Genomic DNA, 20,905 nt, shown 5'->3' on the forward strand with positions numbered 1-20,905 from the left:
ACATTACTCACACACACACACACACACACATATATATTAAACGATGAGATAGTAATGCAATGTTTAAAACGCGCGTATCTAATTCGTTTTTATACGACATTGTACTATTGTAGCGTTTTGTCGCGAGTTTAAGAGCATGCTTAAAAGTGCACATAAATACATGCAGTAAACGTCCCAGAAAATCTATTACCAAGTACTCACACAATACACAGCAGTAACGCGTATTCTACATACAACAATCGAAACGTCACGACGAATCTGCGTCGCCAACGTTTATTCAAATAATACAATACACCGTTTTCAACTGCACGGAGGCCTAAAATACAATAATATATTATATTTATATACGATTTTCGAATACGCACACTTCAGCTGCAGTTGTAAGCGCGCCCTCTCCTCTGCCCGAGAGCACTGCGCAGTTGTGCTTTAAAGACTACATAGTATCCGCCACTATTGGAAAAAATAAAATATATTCTCGCGAAAAATCGTATAAAGGGTTTTCTAGTTTTGCATATAATCCATGTTTGAACGTGAAAAAAATATCAAGTTTTTGGTTTAAAAAAAGGCTCTTTAATTTCGCCGATATCGGGAGGCAAGAACCAATTCGATTGTTCCCCTTTCGCGTCCGTAAATTTATCCCAAACACCAAAGTAAATATTATGTAAACATCAATTGCGCTATGAATATATCACAAAACCACGAACACATATTATCAATAACCAATATTGGACCCGAACAAACCAAAAATATACACGATTCGCTATTATAATAATATTATTAGAGCAGACTACTACCTACTTGATACCTAAAATCATTTTTAAAAAAATACTACTTTTTCTCAATATTTTATTTTAACTATCTAGAATTCAATTTACGTGATAAAATAAATACAATCAAATAAGGATGTTTTAAAATATGTTCAATACAATGTACTTGTGTCTTTGTTAGAGGTGTATATTTGTTATATGTATTACGATCTACTTATAGTTTCATCGCATGTACCTAAAGTGCATAAGTGTATGGTACGAGTATATCGCGTAGAACTGCATCAACATCGATCATATTGGATCCGATAATTTTTGTTTTTTAACTGCATTTTTTGGCACAAATGATGTTTTGTAACTATCATTGGTTTTACAATTTAAATATTGACTAAGAGTTGCGTTCTTCAAATTTCTTTTTTCTACCCAAAAACCGGGTCAGGTACTAAAAAATAAATACGAATATGCAATGTTGTTTCCGGTTAATGATTTGAATTTTAAAAGTTGTTTTTATTTATAATATTATATCTTCTCCGTTTATTGAAGACGCAGGAATGACTACAACATATTAGTGTTATATAAAAGATGTGGTTAAAAATATTATTAAAACTTGCCGTTCACGATTTCAGTTTTTAAAAATTGACTTAAAATTTTAGTTTTTATAATTATATGTTATCAATTAAATTTAATCGACTTTTTTTCTGATTGAAATACAATAACTCCTATTTTAGCCACACATACAGTTGTCGAACGCGATACCATTGTATATGTCTAATTTAACGCCGATGGACTCAATTCGTTGATTTGGGACACAACTCGTAAGCACATCACTTTAGTTTTCACGCGACACACATATTACTTTGTGTCTGGAATTTGGGACACACGTAGTTATATAATAGGCACTCATTATATTATCTTAGACACGGCGATGTCGGGTTCGAGCAATTTCACGCCGAGTGCGGACCGTATTCAACAATAACGATATACATATTATAATACACAAATTATATTATATAAATTTAAATCGTACACGCCAATTTAAAATGTTAATAAATCGTAATCTGTCATATTTTCACCTGCAACCGGAAACGCGGGAAATAAGACTACCTATGTACGAAGTCTTTTTTTCTCACTCGCATTAGTACCATCCCGTCGCTAATATTATACCGCGCCGTACATTTTCGAGTTATTTCCCGGAAAACTCGGGGGATTGATTTTATCGTGAATAATTTATAACTCTACGGCGAAATATATGTATATTATATGATATAATTGTGTTACCACCTGCTGCCGCCTCCGCGTTATATGTATATATATATATATTATACGCTCCCTCTGAACGGCGGCGGGGCGATGGTGCAAATCCACAACCTGCAGGCTGTGCGCATTTATTCAAAACCGTATTAGACGCCGGCCAAATATATTGAGACGTGGCGCCCGCGTAACCACAACTGACAGCAACATTATATGTTTACTATAGATATATATACCTACTGTATAGGTACGTGTATATTGTTTATTTGCCACAGGGAACAACATAACGATCCTTCGACTGTTAAGTATATATATATATATAAATAGATTGTACATAGTTAGTTTTTGAAATTGGACAGTGTGAAAACTAAATAATAACAATATCTTCAGGTTGGATTAAATAATATCTCCTGCGTTTGACGTTTTTCGGCGTTTTATAATATCCGGAAAAAAAAAAAAAAAGTTCGTCCGTCCGTACGAAAGGGTTTATTACTTTACAGCACAATAGTTTCGTACATTAAAGCTCGTTGGCAATATTATTTTCAACGATACAAAAACAATATCAATTTCACAAGCCCAAACGCCCGATAATTCAAGCGTAACTTTTTGCTTTTAATGGAAACGAGGATACATTTTTTTTTTCATTACGTTTTTCGTTTGACGGTGTTTCACTATTATTATTATTATTATTATTATCACTATGATTTTTATTTGCTCTCCTCTTTTGTTCTTTGAAAAAAAAAAATTAATAAAATCGCAAAACATATATTTTAGGCGAACCCGTTTTATATATACTTAGCATTTTACTGTTTGGCATTCGTCGCCATCGTCATCAGCGAGTTCAAACCTACTTTAAATACGCAATTAAACGTTAATCACGCCAGTGCAGATATTTTACAGCGTCTATTTATACCTATTATAATGTTATATTACTTTGCGATGTTGCACGCTCCTCGTGAACCGCTTATATTAATTCATTTCTTGAAGTGAAACTCTTAGTGGCCTTAGTCTCACTTTAAAACATGTTAGAAAATGTAAGAAATTGTCATTTACCCTGTCATCAGTTCCAATTATATCCTTAAACAATTCATTAACAACGAACACACCTTCGACTAATGATTCTAGTTGAGGATTTGGATTTTATTTTATTCTCAATTCATGATCAAGATTCTATTAGATAGAGGCAATATGCCGTAACCACTTAAAGGTCTTGGTTTTATCTAACGAATGTGCTCTGAATTTTAACTATAATCACGTTCCTTATTAACAATCATTTTTTGTTCCTTAGTTCGCTCACCACATAATTTAATATGTTTCCGTCGCCGAGAACTCTCAAATTTTGGAAAGAGTGAATCTAAAATCCCTATGTTTTGCCTCTCTAACGACTTTAAAATAAATATACATAAATATCTCCTATCAACTAGCTAAAGATTTGTTTTCCCTTTTAAACTATAAACCAACCTCTGATTAGAAATTTTTTTTTAAAAAACATCTTTCCAACGATATTGATTTCCCCAATGCTTTCCTAAATTACTTTTAGAGTTTCCACTCGCTGAAAGAGATAATCCGTTACAATGTTGTATTCTATATTCCCCTTTTTTTATTAACTATATTTATCACATCTTATGCAATTAGCAAATAAAAACCCCATTTGATGCCTATTTTATTATTTAAAAATAATTGTCATTTTAATTTTTAAGTTATTATACAAGTTATATCGTTTACTATTAATATATTATGCATTATGCACCTATTCTTGTTTTTGTTGGTCTTCGTCCTATACATTTATAGATAAATAAGTATTACATATGTCATCATGTAAAACGCATTTTGTTATTATTATTTTTAAGCGTTCGACAGGCGGAAGTGTCAAAAAATGGCACTGTAGCAACTCCGGTGACCGAAAAGGCGGCGACCCCTGTGCCACAGCATCCGGCTGCAGTAAACGGCACATCGACCCGGACACAGCGCAAGCACCACAAACACCATAGAACGTCAAAGGCGCAAAACAACAAGTCCAAAGTCACCAAAAACAAGGTATGTGATATATAGACGTTAGATAGGCGAACACTTTGTGGACCTGTACCAGTCCTTTTCTTTATCATCATAACCACCAACAAGTATATATTTAACATATTTTGAATCGGGTAGATGAGGTCCCGACCACCTTTCGTAAACAAACCTATAAACCACATTACTCAGCTATTACTCACCTCACTACCCTTTAAAATCTCAAAGGTTAGTTTAGGTAAAATTATAATACGACTAACCGCATTTTTATAATAAATTACGTATACAGTCCAGAACAGAACCCTGTAGAGTTTCTTTACTACTGTATTATGTAAACGACTATTAAAAATGCGGACTGTTTATATTCAAAAAAATACTTGTACTTGTATTCCAAAATTCATACCATACATCGTTTTATTTATTACTTGTTTAAAATAAAACATTTTCAAGCTTTTATACGTATAATACATGTAAACATATTATATATTATGTGTAATATCAAAGTTTATAAAAATATTTTTCAGATAGCTTATAGATTGTGTACTTACGTTTTATTTACTACGTACTACACTGTGTACAGTGAAAAACATAATAATATAATCGCGATACTTACAAAACAACCCTCTAAAAAGTACAGCCAAACAATAACCATTTTAAGAGAAATGATTGTGTAATAAAATAAAATAAAATTAATCGATTCAATTAAATTCAATGTCTGGAATTAAAATTAAAAATGTCTACCAGACAAAAGTTAGTCCACGTCGTTCTGGTGGACCCGGTTAAAGTTTAATAATATTATATTGGTATATAATATATAACACATCACCGACAGCCCTAATGTATTATCACCGATATACGCTACCGCTTTACATTATTATAAAGGACGAGTTATATACGCGTAGATGGCCAGATGGGTCGTTTAAATGCAGGTATGCGCGAACACGTAAAGGCGGAGACAGGCCTTTCACCGCTTATATTGGTACCTATACTCGTACAGACGTACATATTATGAAGTATATTATTATTGTCATATAAGTTCTAACATTATGAGGCTTTACACGCCTCCAACCCCAACAAATTAAATTGTTATTATTATATTTTATAATTAGGACTGGGAAATTAATGGCCTAGAAAACTAAGAAAGTGCATTCATGCCCTAAAAATGTTAAATACCTAGTACATTTACAAAATTCACTATATAAAATTTTAAAAAAATAGTATGTATAAAATCTCTAAATATTGAACATGCATAGTACTTCTATAGAAATAAGTTATAATAATTATTTAGTATAAATGTATAATACATTATATGTTCTTTTTAAACATTATAGTAGAATAATATATTATAATATAAAATTCCATTAATCTTAAAACGAAATTTATTACATTTGGATTTACGTTTAAATAATATTGAAAATGGAATATCATTAAAAACCTAAAAATTCAAAATATAATTTGGTTATATATTCGAAAAAAAAATGAAACCGATCGGTTTATGCGAAACAAGCATCGCATAATTATGTCACTAGAAAAAAAAATGCCAAGTGCACCGAAATCACGACCTTATTGTTTATAATATCACACGCTGTTCATAATATATAGTATTAGATTGTGTGGGAAAACACATTGTTATCGATTATTCGTAATATTATTATTATTGTCTAATTTTAGCCCGCTGCCAAGCCCCATGGTCCGCCCAGAGCAAGAGCCACCATGTACGGTCTAAGCAGTCTGCGCCGGGACGGAGACGTCACCGTGAACGTGATGAACAGCCACACGACGGTAAAGACCAAGTTTTTGGTTGGCCCACTAACGTTGAAAGTCGAAAAAGAGGTAAGTTCTATTATTATAATTTCCGGTACAGCCTAATGGTACCCATCATAAATTATTATGATATTAATTAATAAATAATATCATACAATGTTTACCGGATACGTAACTATTATTTTATTAGCTATATAGATTTATTATTACTTTGTTGAAAAATACAGTTTTGTTTTTTCTACAGTGCAATAAAATAAAAAAATAAATTTTATTAACTTGTAACTTTAACCATAGTAAATTATAGACTTGTTGAAATATATTTTTAATTTAAAGTGTATACGATGAACTTAATATTTTTAAAATTAACTGAAAATTTAAAAAAGCTAAGTAATTATAATAACGGAAAATAAATTAATCTAATTACGCTATTAAGTTTGTTCCTTCGATAATTAACTACTCAACTAATCGAATTTAAAAGCTTAAGAAAATTAACTTTTTAACTAGTTAATACCAACCTTTATACGTATATAATATTATAATATACTAAACAGTAGGCACTCCTTAAGTTATATACTTTATAGTTTATATTGTTTATAAGACGAATAATAGTTACTAACTTTTTATATTATTTTATATATATTCTAAAAAACTTCAAAGACTTGCCTATTGCTGTTTACATCATTACATATAATAAATAATAACACATAGGTTTATTAACAGTAAATTATTTAAGAGGTATCAACTCCCCACTATACTTAATATATAGGACCAATCGGTAAGTTTCTATATCCCCCCCCCCTCAATAAAAATGAAATGAATATACTGGGCATATTATATAGGTAGACGTAGTTAAATCTTAAATAACCGCGAATTCGTGAATACTTACTGGTGAATTTTCAACAGTATAATAATACATCCATAGAATATTTATAATGATATTAAGATCAACGTAATACTATTATACGTAGGTATATTATAGGTACCGTACCAGCAATAATCCAATGCCTTTATTGTTACTGTACATATACCGACGTCACGTTTTGACCATATAAATAATTTAAAGCAATCGAATTATGATTTTGATTTTTTTTTCCAATTTTCCGGTCCTACTATATTATTTCAAACTTCGATTTTAAACTCGGGCAACTATAAATGTGTATGTGCACATACAAGTACTCTATATTTAAATACAGTCCATTTGTATAGTTAAAAGGACGGAATAGGCTACTTTAATATTTAAAATAAATATCGATCACGATCACGCGTCAATTGATTTCACCGTATTTTGATTATTTTTCCCTCCGTTGACAGCTTTTTTTGTTTAGTATTCAGTAAATTCACATGCGGTTAGCAAAAAAAATTTAAAATATTCTATGAAATACGCCGCATGTTCGGTATTTTAAATTAATTTTTTTTACTTCTGTTCTACACTTTTTCGATGTTTTTTTTTCTTTTACGAATGTCATTTTAAAAATATTTTATTATTTTAAATTTACATAAGTGCCAAAGTTATGTTACTTTTAATACTTTTACACACTATTATTTTAATAATAATAATAATAATAATACTTATTAATGTATTAGTGTTTGCGAGAAAATACATATCGGAGGCGTGCTGGCTGTACGGACATGTTTTGCATATTTTTTCGGAACAATAAAAATATTATCCATTTTCATTTATCAGTCCTCTGTGTCCGCAAAACGTGCGCGATGTACAATGAGCTTTATGTACACGGAGTTAGAATTCATCGTGGCTATTCTGCACCACTGTTATAGTGGCCACGTTTCCACTTCCCATTTATGCATGAAAAAAAAATTAATTAATTACGCAACACGTCTGTGCGAGTACTCGTATAATTGAAATGAAAATGTACGCGTATCGATGCACAATAATACTTTGAGATGGCCGAAATGTAGTGTTTCCGGTCGTTTTTTTTTTTTAGAGAGAAAAGGACTGAGAAATTCATGAAAATAAATAGAGCATGCTTTAATATTGATTGCTATTGACTCTTTTGATATTTACCTATATAGTTATTCGAATTTGAACCATAATGTAATCCATATTAGTTTATTATTAATCTGGTATTCTTGATTTGTGTAGATAAAATATTATTCGGGAAATTATTCGTTTTTAGAATTATTTAAAATAATTTATACTATTGGCTGGTATAATAATTTTGAATATTAAGTTCGTTTTCGATAAAATTCTCAAGTAGAAGAGAAACATTTTAATATTTAATAAAATTGTCCATACTAACAAGAAGAATTAAATTAAACTAAAATATAATGTATTATTTTATTATTATTTAAATTAAATATTTACAAACTATAACAATAAATTCAACAATATGTACAAAACATTGTAAGAAAGAGATGGTTAACATAATTAACTTGAGGAGGAGGCTGTTCACTAACGACACCTAAAAATATAATTTTATGAAACAATAGCTGTCTTGCACACATAGTGAATCACTTTGTAATTTGTAAATCCTAAATTTAAAATATTTTTTTTATAAGTTATTAGATTATAGAGCATAATATTAGCAATAATACCTATATTGAAATAATGCACAAATAAGAATAATATATTTTTATTTACTCCAAACTATAACTTATTACTTTTAAAAAGTTAGTATTTTTTATTAAAAATAAAATGGTAGGAAATTAAGAACCAATTTTATTTTGTTTTATACTTCTTATAAAATGTCTGTATAAAATATTATTTAAGACGGTTTTGTGAAATATTAAAAAACTATAGTTTTTTTTTTTTTTGGTTAAAATAAAACAAGGTAAAAAAAGTTTTTAAAAGGGAAACAAAATATTTAAAGCACGCTTTTTATAAATAAAACATTTTAACCTATATTAGTATATTTTGTTAACATCTTAAAAAGTAGTATTTTATTTATAAGCTATATTATAACATAATGTAGTCTTAACTGGTAATATATTTAGCAAAGTTAAACAAAAAAAAAATTGATGTTCTATACAATTCGACGTGATTATAATAGATATTATATCGTACGTCATATTTTTTTTATATATTCCGATCGCAGCGATATTAATTTTCATACCTATTAATTGATGAGCGATAATCGGCGTGTCGAAATATTTAACTATATCCGATTTTTGAAATTCAGTATCATATGACACTTTATTTTACATTATAACGTTACACTTGATGTATTACTAATATTATATTATAATACGTGTGGCAGCGCGTGGGGTTCGATTGAAAAGTTGTACGTGTGCCTCTGAACGAACTGAATTATTCGGAAAAAAATAATAATAAAATCTTAAGGGAAAAAAAAACGCAGGAATTTTACGGCGCGCCGGCTTTGGTGTAAATTGCGTTGCGGGTGATACGCCGGATAAAGCGTTTCGGGTCTGATACTTTTGAGATCATAAATCTTAGCGCCACCACCGCCGCCGCCACCACACAGCGACCGAAGTGCGTGTTTTCGTTAACGAGCTGTGTTACAGGGCCTTGTGATGCTACTGCAATATCAGAAATTCATATATTTTATATTTCTTTAGACTTTGCCACGCCGGACTCGTGTTTACTGTATACATAATATATTTATTGTTATATGTATACAGCGGCGTTGTACGTATATATATATACCTAATAAGTTTATGTTTTATATAATATTGTGCGCGTCAAAATAACAAACGGTCCTATGATGTTAAATTGCTATTAACTCCGTACACAGAATAATTTTGTTACAAACGTAGTCCCCGTGATAAATTTACATAAATTGTGGTATAATAATTAAATTACATACGCCTACTAGATATTATATTATACTACAGCTGCTTATATTGTTATGTCTCTTTGAACTTTTGAAGAGATTTAATAAAAACCTCGCTATGTCACTAATCGTATGTTTCATAACATTGACCACAATCTGAGTATGATGGTGACTATAGAAAATACAATAAAATAAATCTATTTTATTTATTATTATCCGTATGCGTTACACATATTTTATTTATCGTAATATCAATATTTTTGATAATACATACTATTAAGTACAACTGTTTAGATTAGGTATAAGCGTTATACTATGTACACCTACACGATTTTACGTAGTTACATTATAATATTTATTATAAGCCGAAGAGCTCATCGTGGACGATGCGACCATGCACGTGCGCAATTTCAATGAATAAGCTAATATTGAAGCCCTTTATTTTTGAATTAGTTTTTTTAGATTTTGGATTTCACAAAAATGAGCAACTTCTGCCCCCCCCCCCTCTTCAAATTTCGTCTACGGTTGTAGCATTAAATTTGCCTTTATGGTTACAGTGCTTTATAAACTCTATTTTAAATGCGCCAAAACGCCCAAAACTATATATTATTATAAATTTACGTTTAACATAGGTACTTGTATTTAAGCCAAAACATATGAGATTTTATGCCAGGTAGATAGTTGGCGAACAATGTCACTGAAAATATCGTGAATTGCAATGTATATATTTTTGATAGGTTATTTTAACATTTTAAATTTTCGTCAAGTCGACAAAAAAAATACTTACTCGTTTTTTCTGCAAAATGTGCTCGATTATTTTTAAAGTTGAAAAGTATAGTGTAGAACATGATGGCACTTAAACCTATAAATCATAAAAATAGTATTCAAAGTAGGTTGTGACAAATGGAAAAAAAACACTTGTCTTATTGCGTTTTAAGATTGCCCGAAATGAGTAATCGCCTACGTAAATTATGTGTGTTCCAAGCCCTACATACCTATTAGTTACGTATTATGCGTTCGATCAACTATATTCAATAATGTATAGTAATACGTAGTCATGCGGCTATATCATAATATACATAATAATCTAAACATTAATGATGTACAGTTTGTCGATTGATCGAAAAATCGGTATTCCTTTTTAGGCGTTTTTGCATATGATCTTTTAGCAATCGTAATAGAAGAGACTGAAGCCATTGAATCATAAATAGGTATCGCGCTAAAATAATTATTGCAATAGGTACATGGTGAATCGAAGTTATTGATTTTCCAATTAATAAACAAACCGCAGTATCATACCTATGTACACTAATATTGTATCGTCATAAAACATCTTCGTAGTTTACTAATTCGCTTTGTTTTGTGTTGTCATATAGTTCGGACGAGGTGCCAAGAAGGAGCTGAGATCGGCGACCGCCACCACCGGCGAACTGGTCGGCCGACTTAACTTGCGAGTGCTTACCGGCGGCGCGGCCACGTTGCACTCCATCCGTGTACACCAGCCAAAACAAGTACACGACCATATTTTCCGACAGACACGAATAATAATATAATTTAATACTACGAATGTCATTTACGTCCATTGATATTATATTATAGATGTAATATAATATTTAACTACGGTGACGGGCTATAGACGCGCTACTAATCAATACCTATCAGTTATTATTGCTTTGCGGGATGGGTTGCGGCCGTTGAAGTTTTTTGCACGCGTGTCTAGAAAATGCGTATTTTTATTATTTTACTTCATATAAAATGTTTTTCACGCGATCATAGTTAACGCTAAATAGTTGTACAAAATGACCATCGTAATCGTATCTTCGTTTTTACGTATAAGCCGTGGAAACGGTAAACACGTCATGTACACGTCATATTATTAGTAACGATTACGTTTTTTAACAACTGATTTTTAAAACCCAGTCAAAACCGGATAAACAATAATAATTGCGTTTTACAACATCTAAATCTATTATTAGAAATCATCGTTAAAGATTATTATTATTATTGTTTTTAATGTCTTACAATTTGAGCGCACGTACATTTACCTTATTGTTTTTCCCCCAAAACGTATTAATAAGTATGTTATTATAATATTATGTTACATCCGCCCGCCTCGTGAAAACAAAACATCCGCGCTATCATAATCATAACAATTTAATCGAATGTCTTTGCGCACACGAATATAACGTTTCAGTTAGAATTGCCACCTTTAACTCGTAGGGCACACGTCATAGCGATATCGGTCCAGATACCGCGTCGATTTTCGTACCCAAAAAAAAAAGTATGTGCGCGCGTCTTATAATAAATCGTTGGCCGGCACGTCGATATAACATAATAATAACACGGCCATAATAAATAATACACACAACAAAACCGCAATAATCGGGGAAGCAACTGGTGGGGCAATAACACACGTGCATGCGGTGAATGGTTGACGGGCGCGTGCTTTGTCCATATTATCGCGCTGCTAGGGACCCCAACGAGACGTTTTTGCCGAACGTTAATGCTTAACGGTTTTAGCTGCAGATTGACAGCCCGGACGACCACGACAAGACTAGGGAGTACATGTGGAAACGGTCAAACATGATCGCCCACCTCGTGTCGCAGAAACTGACGTACGCCACGAAGTCCATGTTGCAACCGGTCCCGCAAAAAACCGCGGCCTCTAAACCATAGTAGGTGTGTGTTGTGTACGACCACGCGACGTGTTCGCGGCGGTATACTGTGATAAATATAATATATTAAACAATATTATAATATATAATTATATATTTTATATAAATGTAAAAGGTCAGGTCCCCTACCCATCTACTAGGGTGAAATTACTGAGTAAAATTATAATATTATTTCCATATTTTAAACACCCCATCACGATAAACGGAAATTACTTGAACTCACGAGTCTATTGCAATAGAATAATATTCGTAACGGAAAAGAAAATTTTCGTAAGACAAAATATATACCTAATAAAACGCCCCTTTGGTTACGCTATTGGCTGTGTCTTTTCAACTCTATACTACAGTAAATATCTTTACATTATAATATAAAATATTAAAATATATCATCTTTTGAACGCAATAGAATTCAATATTATGAGTTTTATTATTTAAGTATAAAACCTTTGAATAGCAGACACTCGCGATTTCGTCCGCTATCCAAAGGGGGAAAATGTTTGAAATTCATAAAGAATAAATGTGTAAAAGAAAATAATATATGCAATGTTAAATTTAATTATAATATTATTATTTAATGTTTTATTGACATAATAATTTTGATATTTTAACAGTGTATATTTAAAATATTATATATATATAAGAAGCAATGCATATGCATATGAATTCAATTAAATTTAATATGAAAAAATCTGTTTTTGAATAAGTTCGTTATCGATATAATACTATTATAAGCGTGCTTTTATGTCGTCGTTTTGACATTATTTTTAAATTAAAATTAAAATATATGTCGGCTATTCGGAGGCTTTCCTATTGAAAAGTAATGAAAATTCCCTCGTTTCTAAAAAACGTCTGTTATTGGGACTTTTGAGGTGTCCGTTAGTGAAGTTTATACAGTATAATATTTACAATATTATTGTAATACCTATTATACCTATACTAATACAACTATATAGTAACGCGCTCGTCATGTCCACTCCAGTTCAGGGTGGTTTTATAATATTATGTACCTATCTACTGTATTATGGGTATACGTATTCTTCTTCGCAGGGTTCTTCAGATTCAATGATTTCCAAACAATTAATTTTAAACAGTAGACACCATTATTATATAACTTTATATATTTTTAATTAATTTTATGCGTATTTATTAAACATATATCTGTGAGTTTTTATTCAAATCACAATTGTTCTATACATGTACTATACCTGTCTATAGACTAATTCACCAGTTTTGAATAATACTATTTTTCAATTGGTACTATATAATACAATATATCAAGCACCGTTGAAAAATACTGGTGAATATTTACTAGTGATAAAACTCAGAAAACATGACAAAAATAATATTAAATTCTTGTGTAACATATAATACCTTCAGCTGTTCAATAAATTAATTATTATAAATTAATAATATTATATATACTAGTCGCACTCGTCGCGTTTTATTATTATTATGAATTATGATTAACAGAAGCTCCAAGAAATGTTTCTAGGGAGTTGTACTATATACGGGTAAAATCTACTGATCGAATCTACAGAGCAATAGACCATCCGATAATATCACAACAACATTTACGTCAAGACATTTGGACAATAGAATCTCGTCACAAATTATATAACCACCCCATAAAATATACGATATTGGACCTCTTATAATAGCTGGCGGTATACGCCGTTGCTGTATTATAATATTATAGAGGGCGGGGAAAACTAACTAAAGGTCATTTATACAGGGTTAATCACTAGAAGATATTATTGACGTATTTAGCTGAACTTTTAACGTAAAATTATCAAATCCTCTGATAACACCCGTTGTAAATGTACTGTACAACCTCGATTTTCTGTCTACTATACCACAACACAGTTACAGAGTAGAAATGGTATCATTATATCAAAGTTTATGTAGATACGTATATATATATATATATAGAAGTAGTAATAAATGTATAATGTATATGTACTATATATATATATGACATATGTGTGTGTGTGTGTGTGTGTAGTAAAACTATATTTAATAGGAATTCATTGAAAACAATATTATCAGTTAAATCGTAGTAAAACAGTGGTGAGAGACACGGCAGAGGGTCATGCAAAATAATATTGGTAAAAATTGCAGACATCATTATTTTTCAAAAATTTCGTATTGTGACAACTTAAAAATGTATAAAAGCTATTTTCAAAACAGTTGATGGTTTTTGAAACGATGAGTGTTCTTTGACAAAACAATTATCCCTGTATATATAGGCATTAAATGTTGACCACCGATGACTGTCTCAAAATCGTGTTAACGGCACACACATGAATATAAGTACATTATATAATAATATTGATAATATATATAAAATAATAAGCATCGTCTGCCTCAAGTAGTGTATGATGGTGAATTAGTGATAAAACGATCGTGACAATCATGTATAGTCACCCACCTACGGTAATTGTTTGCTATATATTCGTAGATCACATATGTTTACCATCGGCGTACATAAGATATAATAATACCATTATAAAATTGTCGGTTTTAGTTGTACCAAATTAGTTTTTTCTATTTTTTTCCCACATGCAACCCATTTGTATATGCAAATAGTTTACAATATAGGGGTGTACTGCTTAAACACATTTTTGTCGGTTTTTATATTCAGCGTTTTGGGTGTCGACGTTAAACACAAAAACGTGCCGTCGACTTCCAGATTTTTTTACGATTACAATAATAATAATAAAATGCGCGAGGATAAAATCCATACGGTTTTAAAAGGGACGTACCGATATTATATGTACGCTCTGAAATGAGATGATTGCTTTATTATTTACCAGGAAACCGTTAACACCTTGTAAGGACTAAGGTGTAATAAAAAAAATGACCTGTAAAACGCCATAACATATAAAATCGGGATACAATCGTAAAATGAAAATGTATTGTAAATTTTTTTTTATATTTTTATTCTTTTTTTTCAGAAATGGAGTTCAACCGTACTCAATGGCTGATTAAATATTAAGATTTTTTCACTATTTATTAATTTATTTATAATATAATTATATTTATATTTATATATATATTTATTTATTTATTTATTAAAATACATATAATAATATATTGTATTTCAAGTCTGTACGACGATATTTTGTAGAATAAATTATTTTCTACGCTTATAGATTTGTTGTATTTTTTCTTATTTAAAACTCCAATGCATATCTACCGTTAAATTTTCATTATGCTATATAAATATAATGTAATTAGATAACATATATATATATATTATTATTTACTCATTTTACCGTTTTTATGAAATTACGTTTTCACTTTATTAAAAACATTATATTTATTAAACTTAATACAATTATATTGTGTGTACATGAATAAATAACATGAATTGTAGATAGTTGATAATATTATGTACCTATACGCGATGTTATTCATTACACATTATATTAATATTAATAACGTCAAAAGTAAATACGCAGCGGCAGCAATAATACCATGTAGATGTACGGTTAATACGTCAGTACGCCACTGTGCCAGTTTTAAGTTGAAAAAAAAAGGTGGGAAACCAATTTATCAAAATCCCGTTATTTTGTTATCATTTTTCACCGGTTTATTAGATTATATTTAACCTAATTACTTACGCACATAAAGGTACGTACATCACATAATACGGATACAGTGTACTATTATTATTATTATTGTTGTTGTTATTATTATTTCAATCACAATATACAACGTATAATGAAAAACGAAATAATAATGTATTAATATTTTATTCAAATTTTAATAGTTTGAAAAAGTGGTATATTTTTTATCTACCTTCTTAGAAAAAACGCATAAACTAAATATTAAAATTTTGTTTTCAGAAAATAAATAAATATAATGTTTTTGTACAAAATTGGGGAGATAGACTATAAAACGTAAAATTAGGTAGGTACACCTACTCATCGGCGGGATAGTCGTTCGAGGTAATACGCGTACATAATATACGAAAAGTAGTAGATTTCTCGAATTGTTTTAAGCGCGAGTAGAGGTATCAGCTGTTTTATTTTATACGTAAAAAGTGAGCGGTAATGATCACGATTCGAAATAATTAATATATGTACATCACTAAAATGAATACACTCGAATCGTTCGCGTATAGTTTTATTTATTCAAATGTTACGGTTATATTTGTGCGTCTATTGCGGTGATATTACAGTATTAATAATAATAATAATAATATTTATGTAGGTATTAGGTGACGTATATATAGTCTACTAATATTTGCTTTGATTTTAATAGAGTTACACGATTTAGCGGCGACGGTTCGCGGGGCATCCTGCTACACAATGTACGATGACGACTATACTGATTAGTGTTTATAGTTTAGACGTGGCGCGACCTTTCGACCGACCGTGTGATATGATTCGACGGCCATCTCATCGGAGTTGACAACGCGCCATAAACGTCAGAACGCCAGACAACGTCAAACACGACGATGACGATGATAATAATAATAATAATAATAATAATATGATGCTGTGGGATGCTGTGTAGTATATATTATGTGTATACCTATATAGCCGTACTGTTATTTGTAATCCGTGTCGCCGCCGTGCCCAGATCGGATCATCAAACGAGTGAATAATATGGACGTGCGAGCAATCACCGAACAACTCGTTAAAGACGTATAATAATGTTATGCAAATATATTATAAATTTTAATGACGGAGAAATTCAATTACAAGGCTTTAGGCGCAGTGTTATATTATGAATTATTAACATGGTAGAAAATAGACCCATCATAAACCGTATACCTATATAATACACAATGTTTTGGATCGCAGTGCATCGGCCGAACACTCGATCACAATAATTCACAATGATCACATAATAATATTATTTCTAAAGAAGATAGTAAATAACAGTGGCGGCTTTGGGGGTATTTTTTTGGTGAGGCGACTTATGTATCACCCCCCCCTCTTCATAATAAAAATTAAATTTCATAATAATGTAATTTAAAAATATAAAAATAATTATAACTATAATAATATACTTGTTTCGTATAGTAAATAATATAATAAAGTGAACATTTTAAAACTTGGTAGTCCTGAAAAGGACTTTTTTAAGTATACATTGTACCTACCTACTACCTAGTCTTGAAAAAGACTTTTTAAGTAAACCTAGTCTTGAAAAAGACTTTTTAAGTAAACCTAGTCTTGAAAAAGACTTTTTAAGTAAACCTAGTCTTGAAAAAGACTTTTTAAGTAAACCTAGTCTTGAAAAAGACTTTTTAAGTAAACCTAGTCTTGAAAAAGACTTTTTAAGTAAACCTAGTCTTGAAAAAGACTTTTTAAGTAAACCAAGTCTTAAAAAAGACTTTTTAAGTATGCAAAGTTCTGAAACTATGAATTAAATAAAACTATATCAAACTATTATGTTTTGTATGTTAAATTTATACTCCTATCTTTTTGATTAGCATATATGTTTATAATATTATCATAAAATGATTCTGTCTCTAATAATATAACAACTTCGTCTGTCACTGGATTCATATTCATAGTGTTAGATGTTAAATGAAAAGCACAAGTTGACAACACAAGTAAAATTTAAACGAACTTAAACAAAAAAGCACGACACGAGCGACGACTGCTGACGACACGATCGAGATATAAACTAATAAACTAATAATGAAATTGGTTTCATTAGGCGCTGTGACAATAATAACGGTTTATCGGTTTATGATTATGCAATAATATCTATATTATGTTATTGTTGAACGTGCCGCAGACATGATTGCGGGCTAACTATCTATTTTTAGTATCAGAGGCGATGAAAAAGTCGCCTCACTAAGATCATTGCGCATGCGCTATTCAGCTTATTTAACAGTCGCGCGCATTCGCGTACATTCGCATGTGTGTGTAATTAATGTACACAAGTTACAATTCTGAGGCGACGTTGAACGTCGCCTCTCTGACGTCATCGGAATATTTCCGCCGGCTGAAATATGAGCGTTGGCTTACGTAATTATTATTTCGTGCATTTCTTATCGGTTTATTGCTATTTTTTGGTAATAAACACGAAATAATATTATACTATAATAAAATAAATGATAATTCATATTATTAAAATTCGTAAAGAAGAATTTTTTTCAAATAAAATCATAAAAATGTTAAAAATTATTAGCGAAATGTTATTGTCAAGAAATATACTTTTAGCGTATAATTTGCTACAAAATTTTAGGTGAGGCGGCGCCTCACTTGCCTCACCCCCAAAGCCGCCACTGGTAAATAATAATAAATAAAATTCCTTTTTTTGTATCCCCTTATAGTTTATAGGTTCGTAACGACTAACTCGAGTTATTAACAAACTATTAAACAGTTTCTCCCTACAAGTCATTAATCTATACACTATAGTATGTTAAATCTTAAATGGACGCCGCACCCGCATGTTGTGTTAACGGAATAATAACTACTGGTAACGCATAATATATAGTAATAGTATCTCCGAAATCGTACACGTTCAGTAAAAGACCCAATTCAAAAGTATTCACGGGGACTTGAAATGTGCATGTACGTCACTGGCATAATCAGGATTTTTTTTCAGGGGGGGGGGGGCTGATCAATTTTTGTAAAACACAATTTAAGATTTTTGTTGCGATTTGTTTGGACCATTAAAAAATTAAAATAATTTTTAAATTTTCTTAATATTTCGGGGGGCTGCAGTCGGCCCCTCAGCCTCCCCCTTGGCTACGGTGCTGGTGTGCGTATATTATTATTTATTACATTTTAGTATGATCGTAATGACATTTTCAAAATATTAAGATTCATTTTAAGGTTATGCATATATTTATATAACGTTTTACTGATATTAAAATAAATTATACTGTCATATCAATATAAATGTATTATGATGAAAAAAATACTTGGTAATATCATAGACTGACTGACTGACATATACCGTCTCTGCAGACAAAATCGTTTTCGGTGTACAACGATTAATCTTCGAATTCAATTATAACACATCCATTCCAATGACCTACTCGATGACGAGTTGCCTACACTTCTTACACTCGACGACTAGGTACCTACTATACCTACTGCTGTGAAGCAGAGCGATTACCTACTTGTCCACTTTTTTTTTTTACTTTACCGGCATCAGGATGACAGAATGTTAGTCGGATATGCACATTTGCATGTCGTATCGATAAGATCTTTTAAATTCTAACAAACGGGAACGCATACAGCATCGGTCGAACATATTTTTTTGTCCCGTCCGTCCCGATCTATGCTGCCTGTACAGTATACATTAGTAATAATCTATTTAAAAAATATCAGTGGCGTCGCGTGCGTGTATCCCGAGTAAAAAATTATTTATTTTTTATTATTACATTGCATATATAGTATGTTTTGTGCGATATGCCGATATAATAAATTTAATATTATCTTCACAGTTCGCTTCGCGATGACGTACAATATCACAACTTACAAGTACGAGTGGACGTGTGAGTGTATGACTATATACTTTTGTTGGCTTTGCCGTGACATAGTAATAATTACTAATTATAGTAATATTAGTATAATATCGTATAAGGATATTCCATAGTACCTGCCTACCGTGTTTATTATGTGTGCAGTTTGCACGTTAGCGATTGCATACGTATAGTGATAATAATTTATATACTTATTTTGATTTACTTGTAAACGGTATTAATATCATCATTATATGTATATAAAACATAAAACCCTCTTAGACTTAGACCGTCGCGGACGCATACTCTTCACGTGTGTGCGTTGCACACGCTAACAGTTTGCACGTTATTCTTATTCCGCCGAGTATTTTGAATTTATAAAAATATATTTGTTATTATAGGTACTATTTAGACGTGCATATTATTTGTTTATTGGGGTATTTTATTTTTAAATTAGTATTTTTTTAAACTAATTAATAATCAATAATGAATAATATACACTCTGCGAGTGTGCAATTGAAAAACTATTATTTTTAAAGCCTTTCGGTTCGCTGAATTTTGACGAAAAATGTATTACTGTAGTAGAGAGACTGTAGAGACACATTAATAACTATTAAGATTTGAAAATATGAATAACACGTGTGTACGTTAAAAACTGAATTTTCGAAAATTGAATTGTGAACCGAGACAAATTCGTAACCTTATAAATTTGAACGCAAACATTAAATTGAAACTCATTTTACGCCATTGACAAACATAAATTTTAAATAATTATTTTCGGGTGATACATTCGAAGTTCAGGTACTGTACACCTACGTGTATATAATAACAATGCTATGTAATATAATACAGTTTAATTTAATTAAATTCGATCATTTCACTAAATCATTCCTTTGATAAGCAATAAGCATTATGGCACTGCGGGAAACAGTTTGAGAGCAGCTGGTCTATACTTATAATTTCGATACTCCAAAATGAATTATTTGTTTAAGAAAAGACTAAAAAACATTTACGATCGTAATTCATTTTTTACTCACCGTCGATTTAAATACAACGCATTATATTATAATTTAAAATCTAATGCATGCCGATCGATACGTTTACCTATTGTTATTTATTACTATATTAGAGTTTATAGGTAATAGTATGTAAAAATACTTAGCTGTATAATATAACACCTTCGACAAACACTTGTTACGATCAATATAATATAATATATTAACGTATTAACAGGGGCTCCATAAATTCCAACGAAAA

The 20,905-nt window shown here is 30.7% G+C and overlaps 1 protein-coding gene across 5 annotated transcripts in view; it reads left to right on the top strand.

Annotated features, from left to right (window-relative positions):
- Positions 1–15,364, top strand: part of LOC132930995 (germ cell nuclear acidic protein-like) — a 34,521-nt gene extending 19,157 nt beyond the window's left edge. For 3 of the 5 annotated variants that reach the window (XM_060997153.1, XM_060997156.1, XM_060997157.1), the window contains 5 exons: positions 3,866–4,052; positions 5,697–5,858; positions 10,915–11,049; positions 12,059–12,217; positions 15,168–15,364. In XM_060997153.1, coding sequence (XP_060853136.1) covers positions 3,866–4,052; positions 5,697–5,858; positions 10,915–11,049; positions 12,059–12,214 — 640 coding nt within the window. In that variant the 3' untranslated portion in view covers positions 12,215–12,217; positions 15,168–15,364. The remainder of the gene's footprint in view (positions 1–3,865; positions 4,053–5,696; positions 5,859–10,914; positions 11,050–12,058; positions 12,218–15,167) is intronic. The other 2 variants (XM_060997154.1, XM_060997155.1) reach the window with 2 other exon arrangements.
- The last annotated feature ends 5,541 nt before the right edge of the window (positions 15,365–20,905 follow it).

The sequence above is a fragment of the Rhopalosiphum padi genome, chromosome 4, assembly GCF_020882245.1.
Source record: "Rhopalosiphum padi isolate XX-2018 chromosome 4, ASM2088224v1, whole genome shotgun sequence".
Taxonomy (NCBI): domain Eukaryota; kingdom Metazoa; phylum Arthropoda; class Insecta; order Hemiptera; family Aphididae; genus Rhopalosiphum; species Rhopalosiphum padi.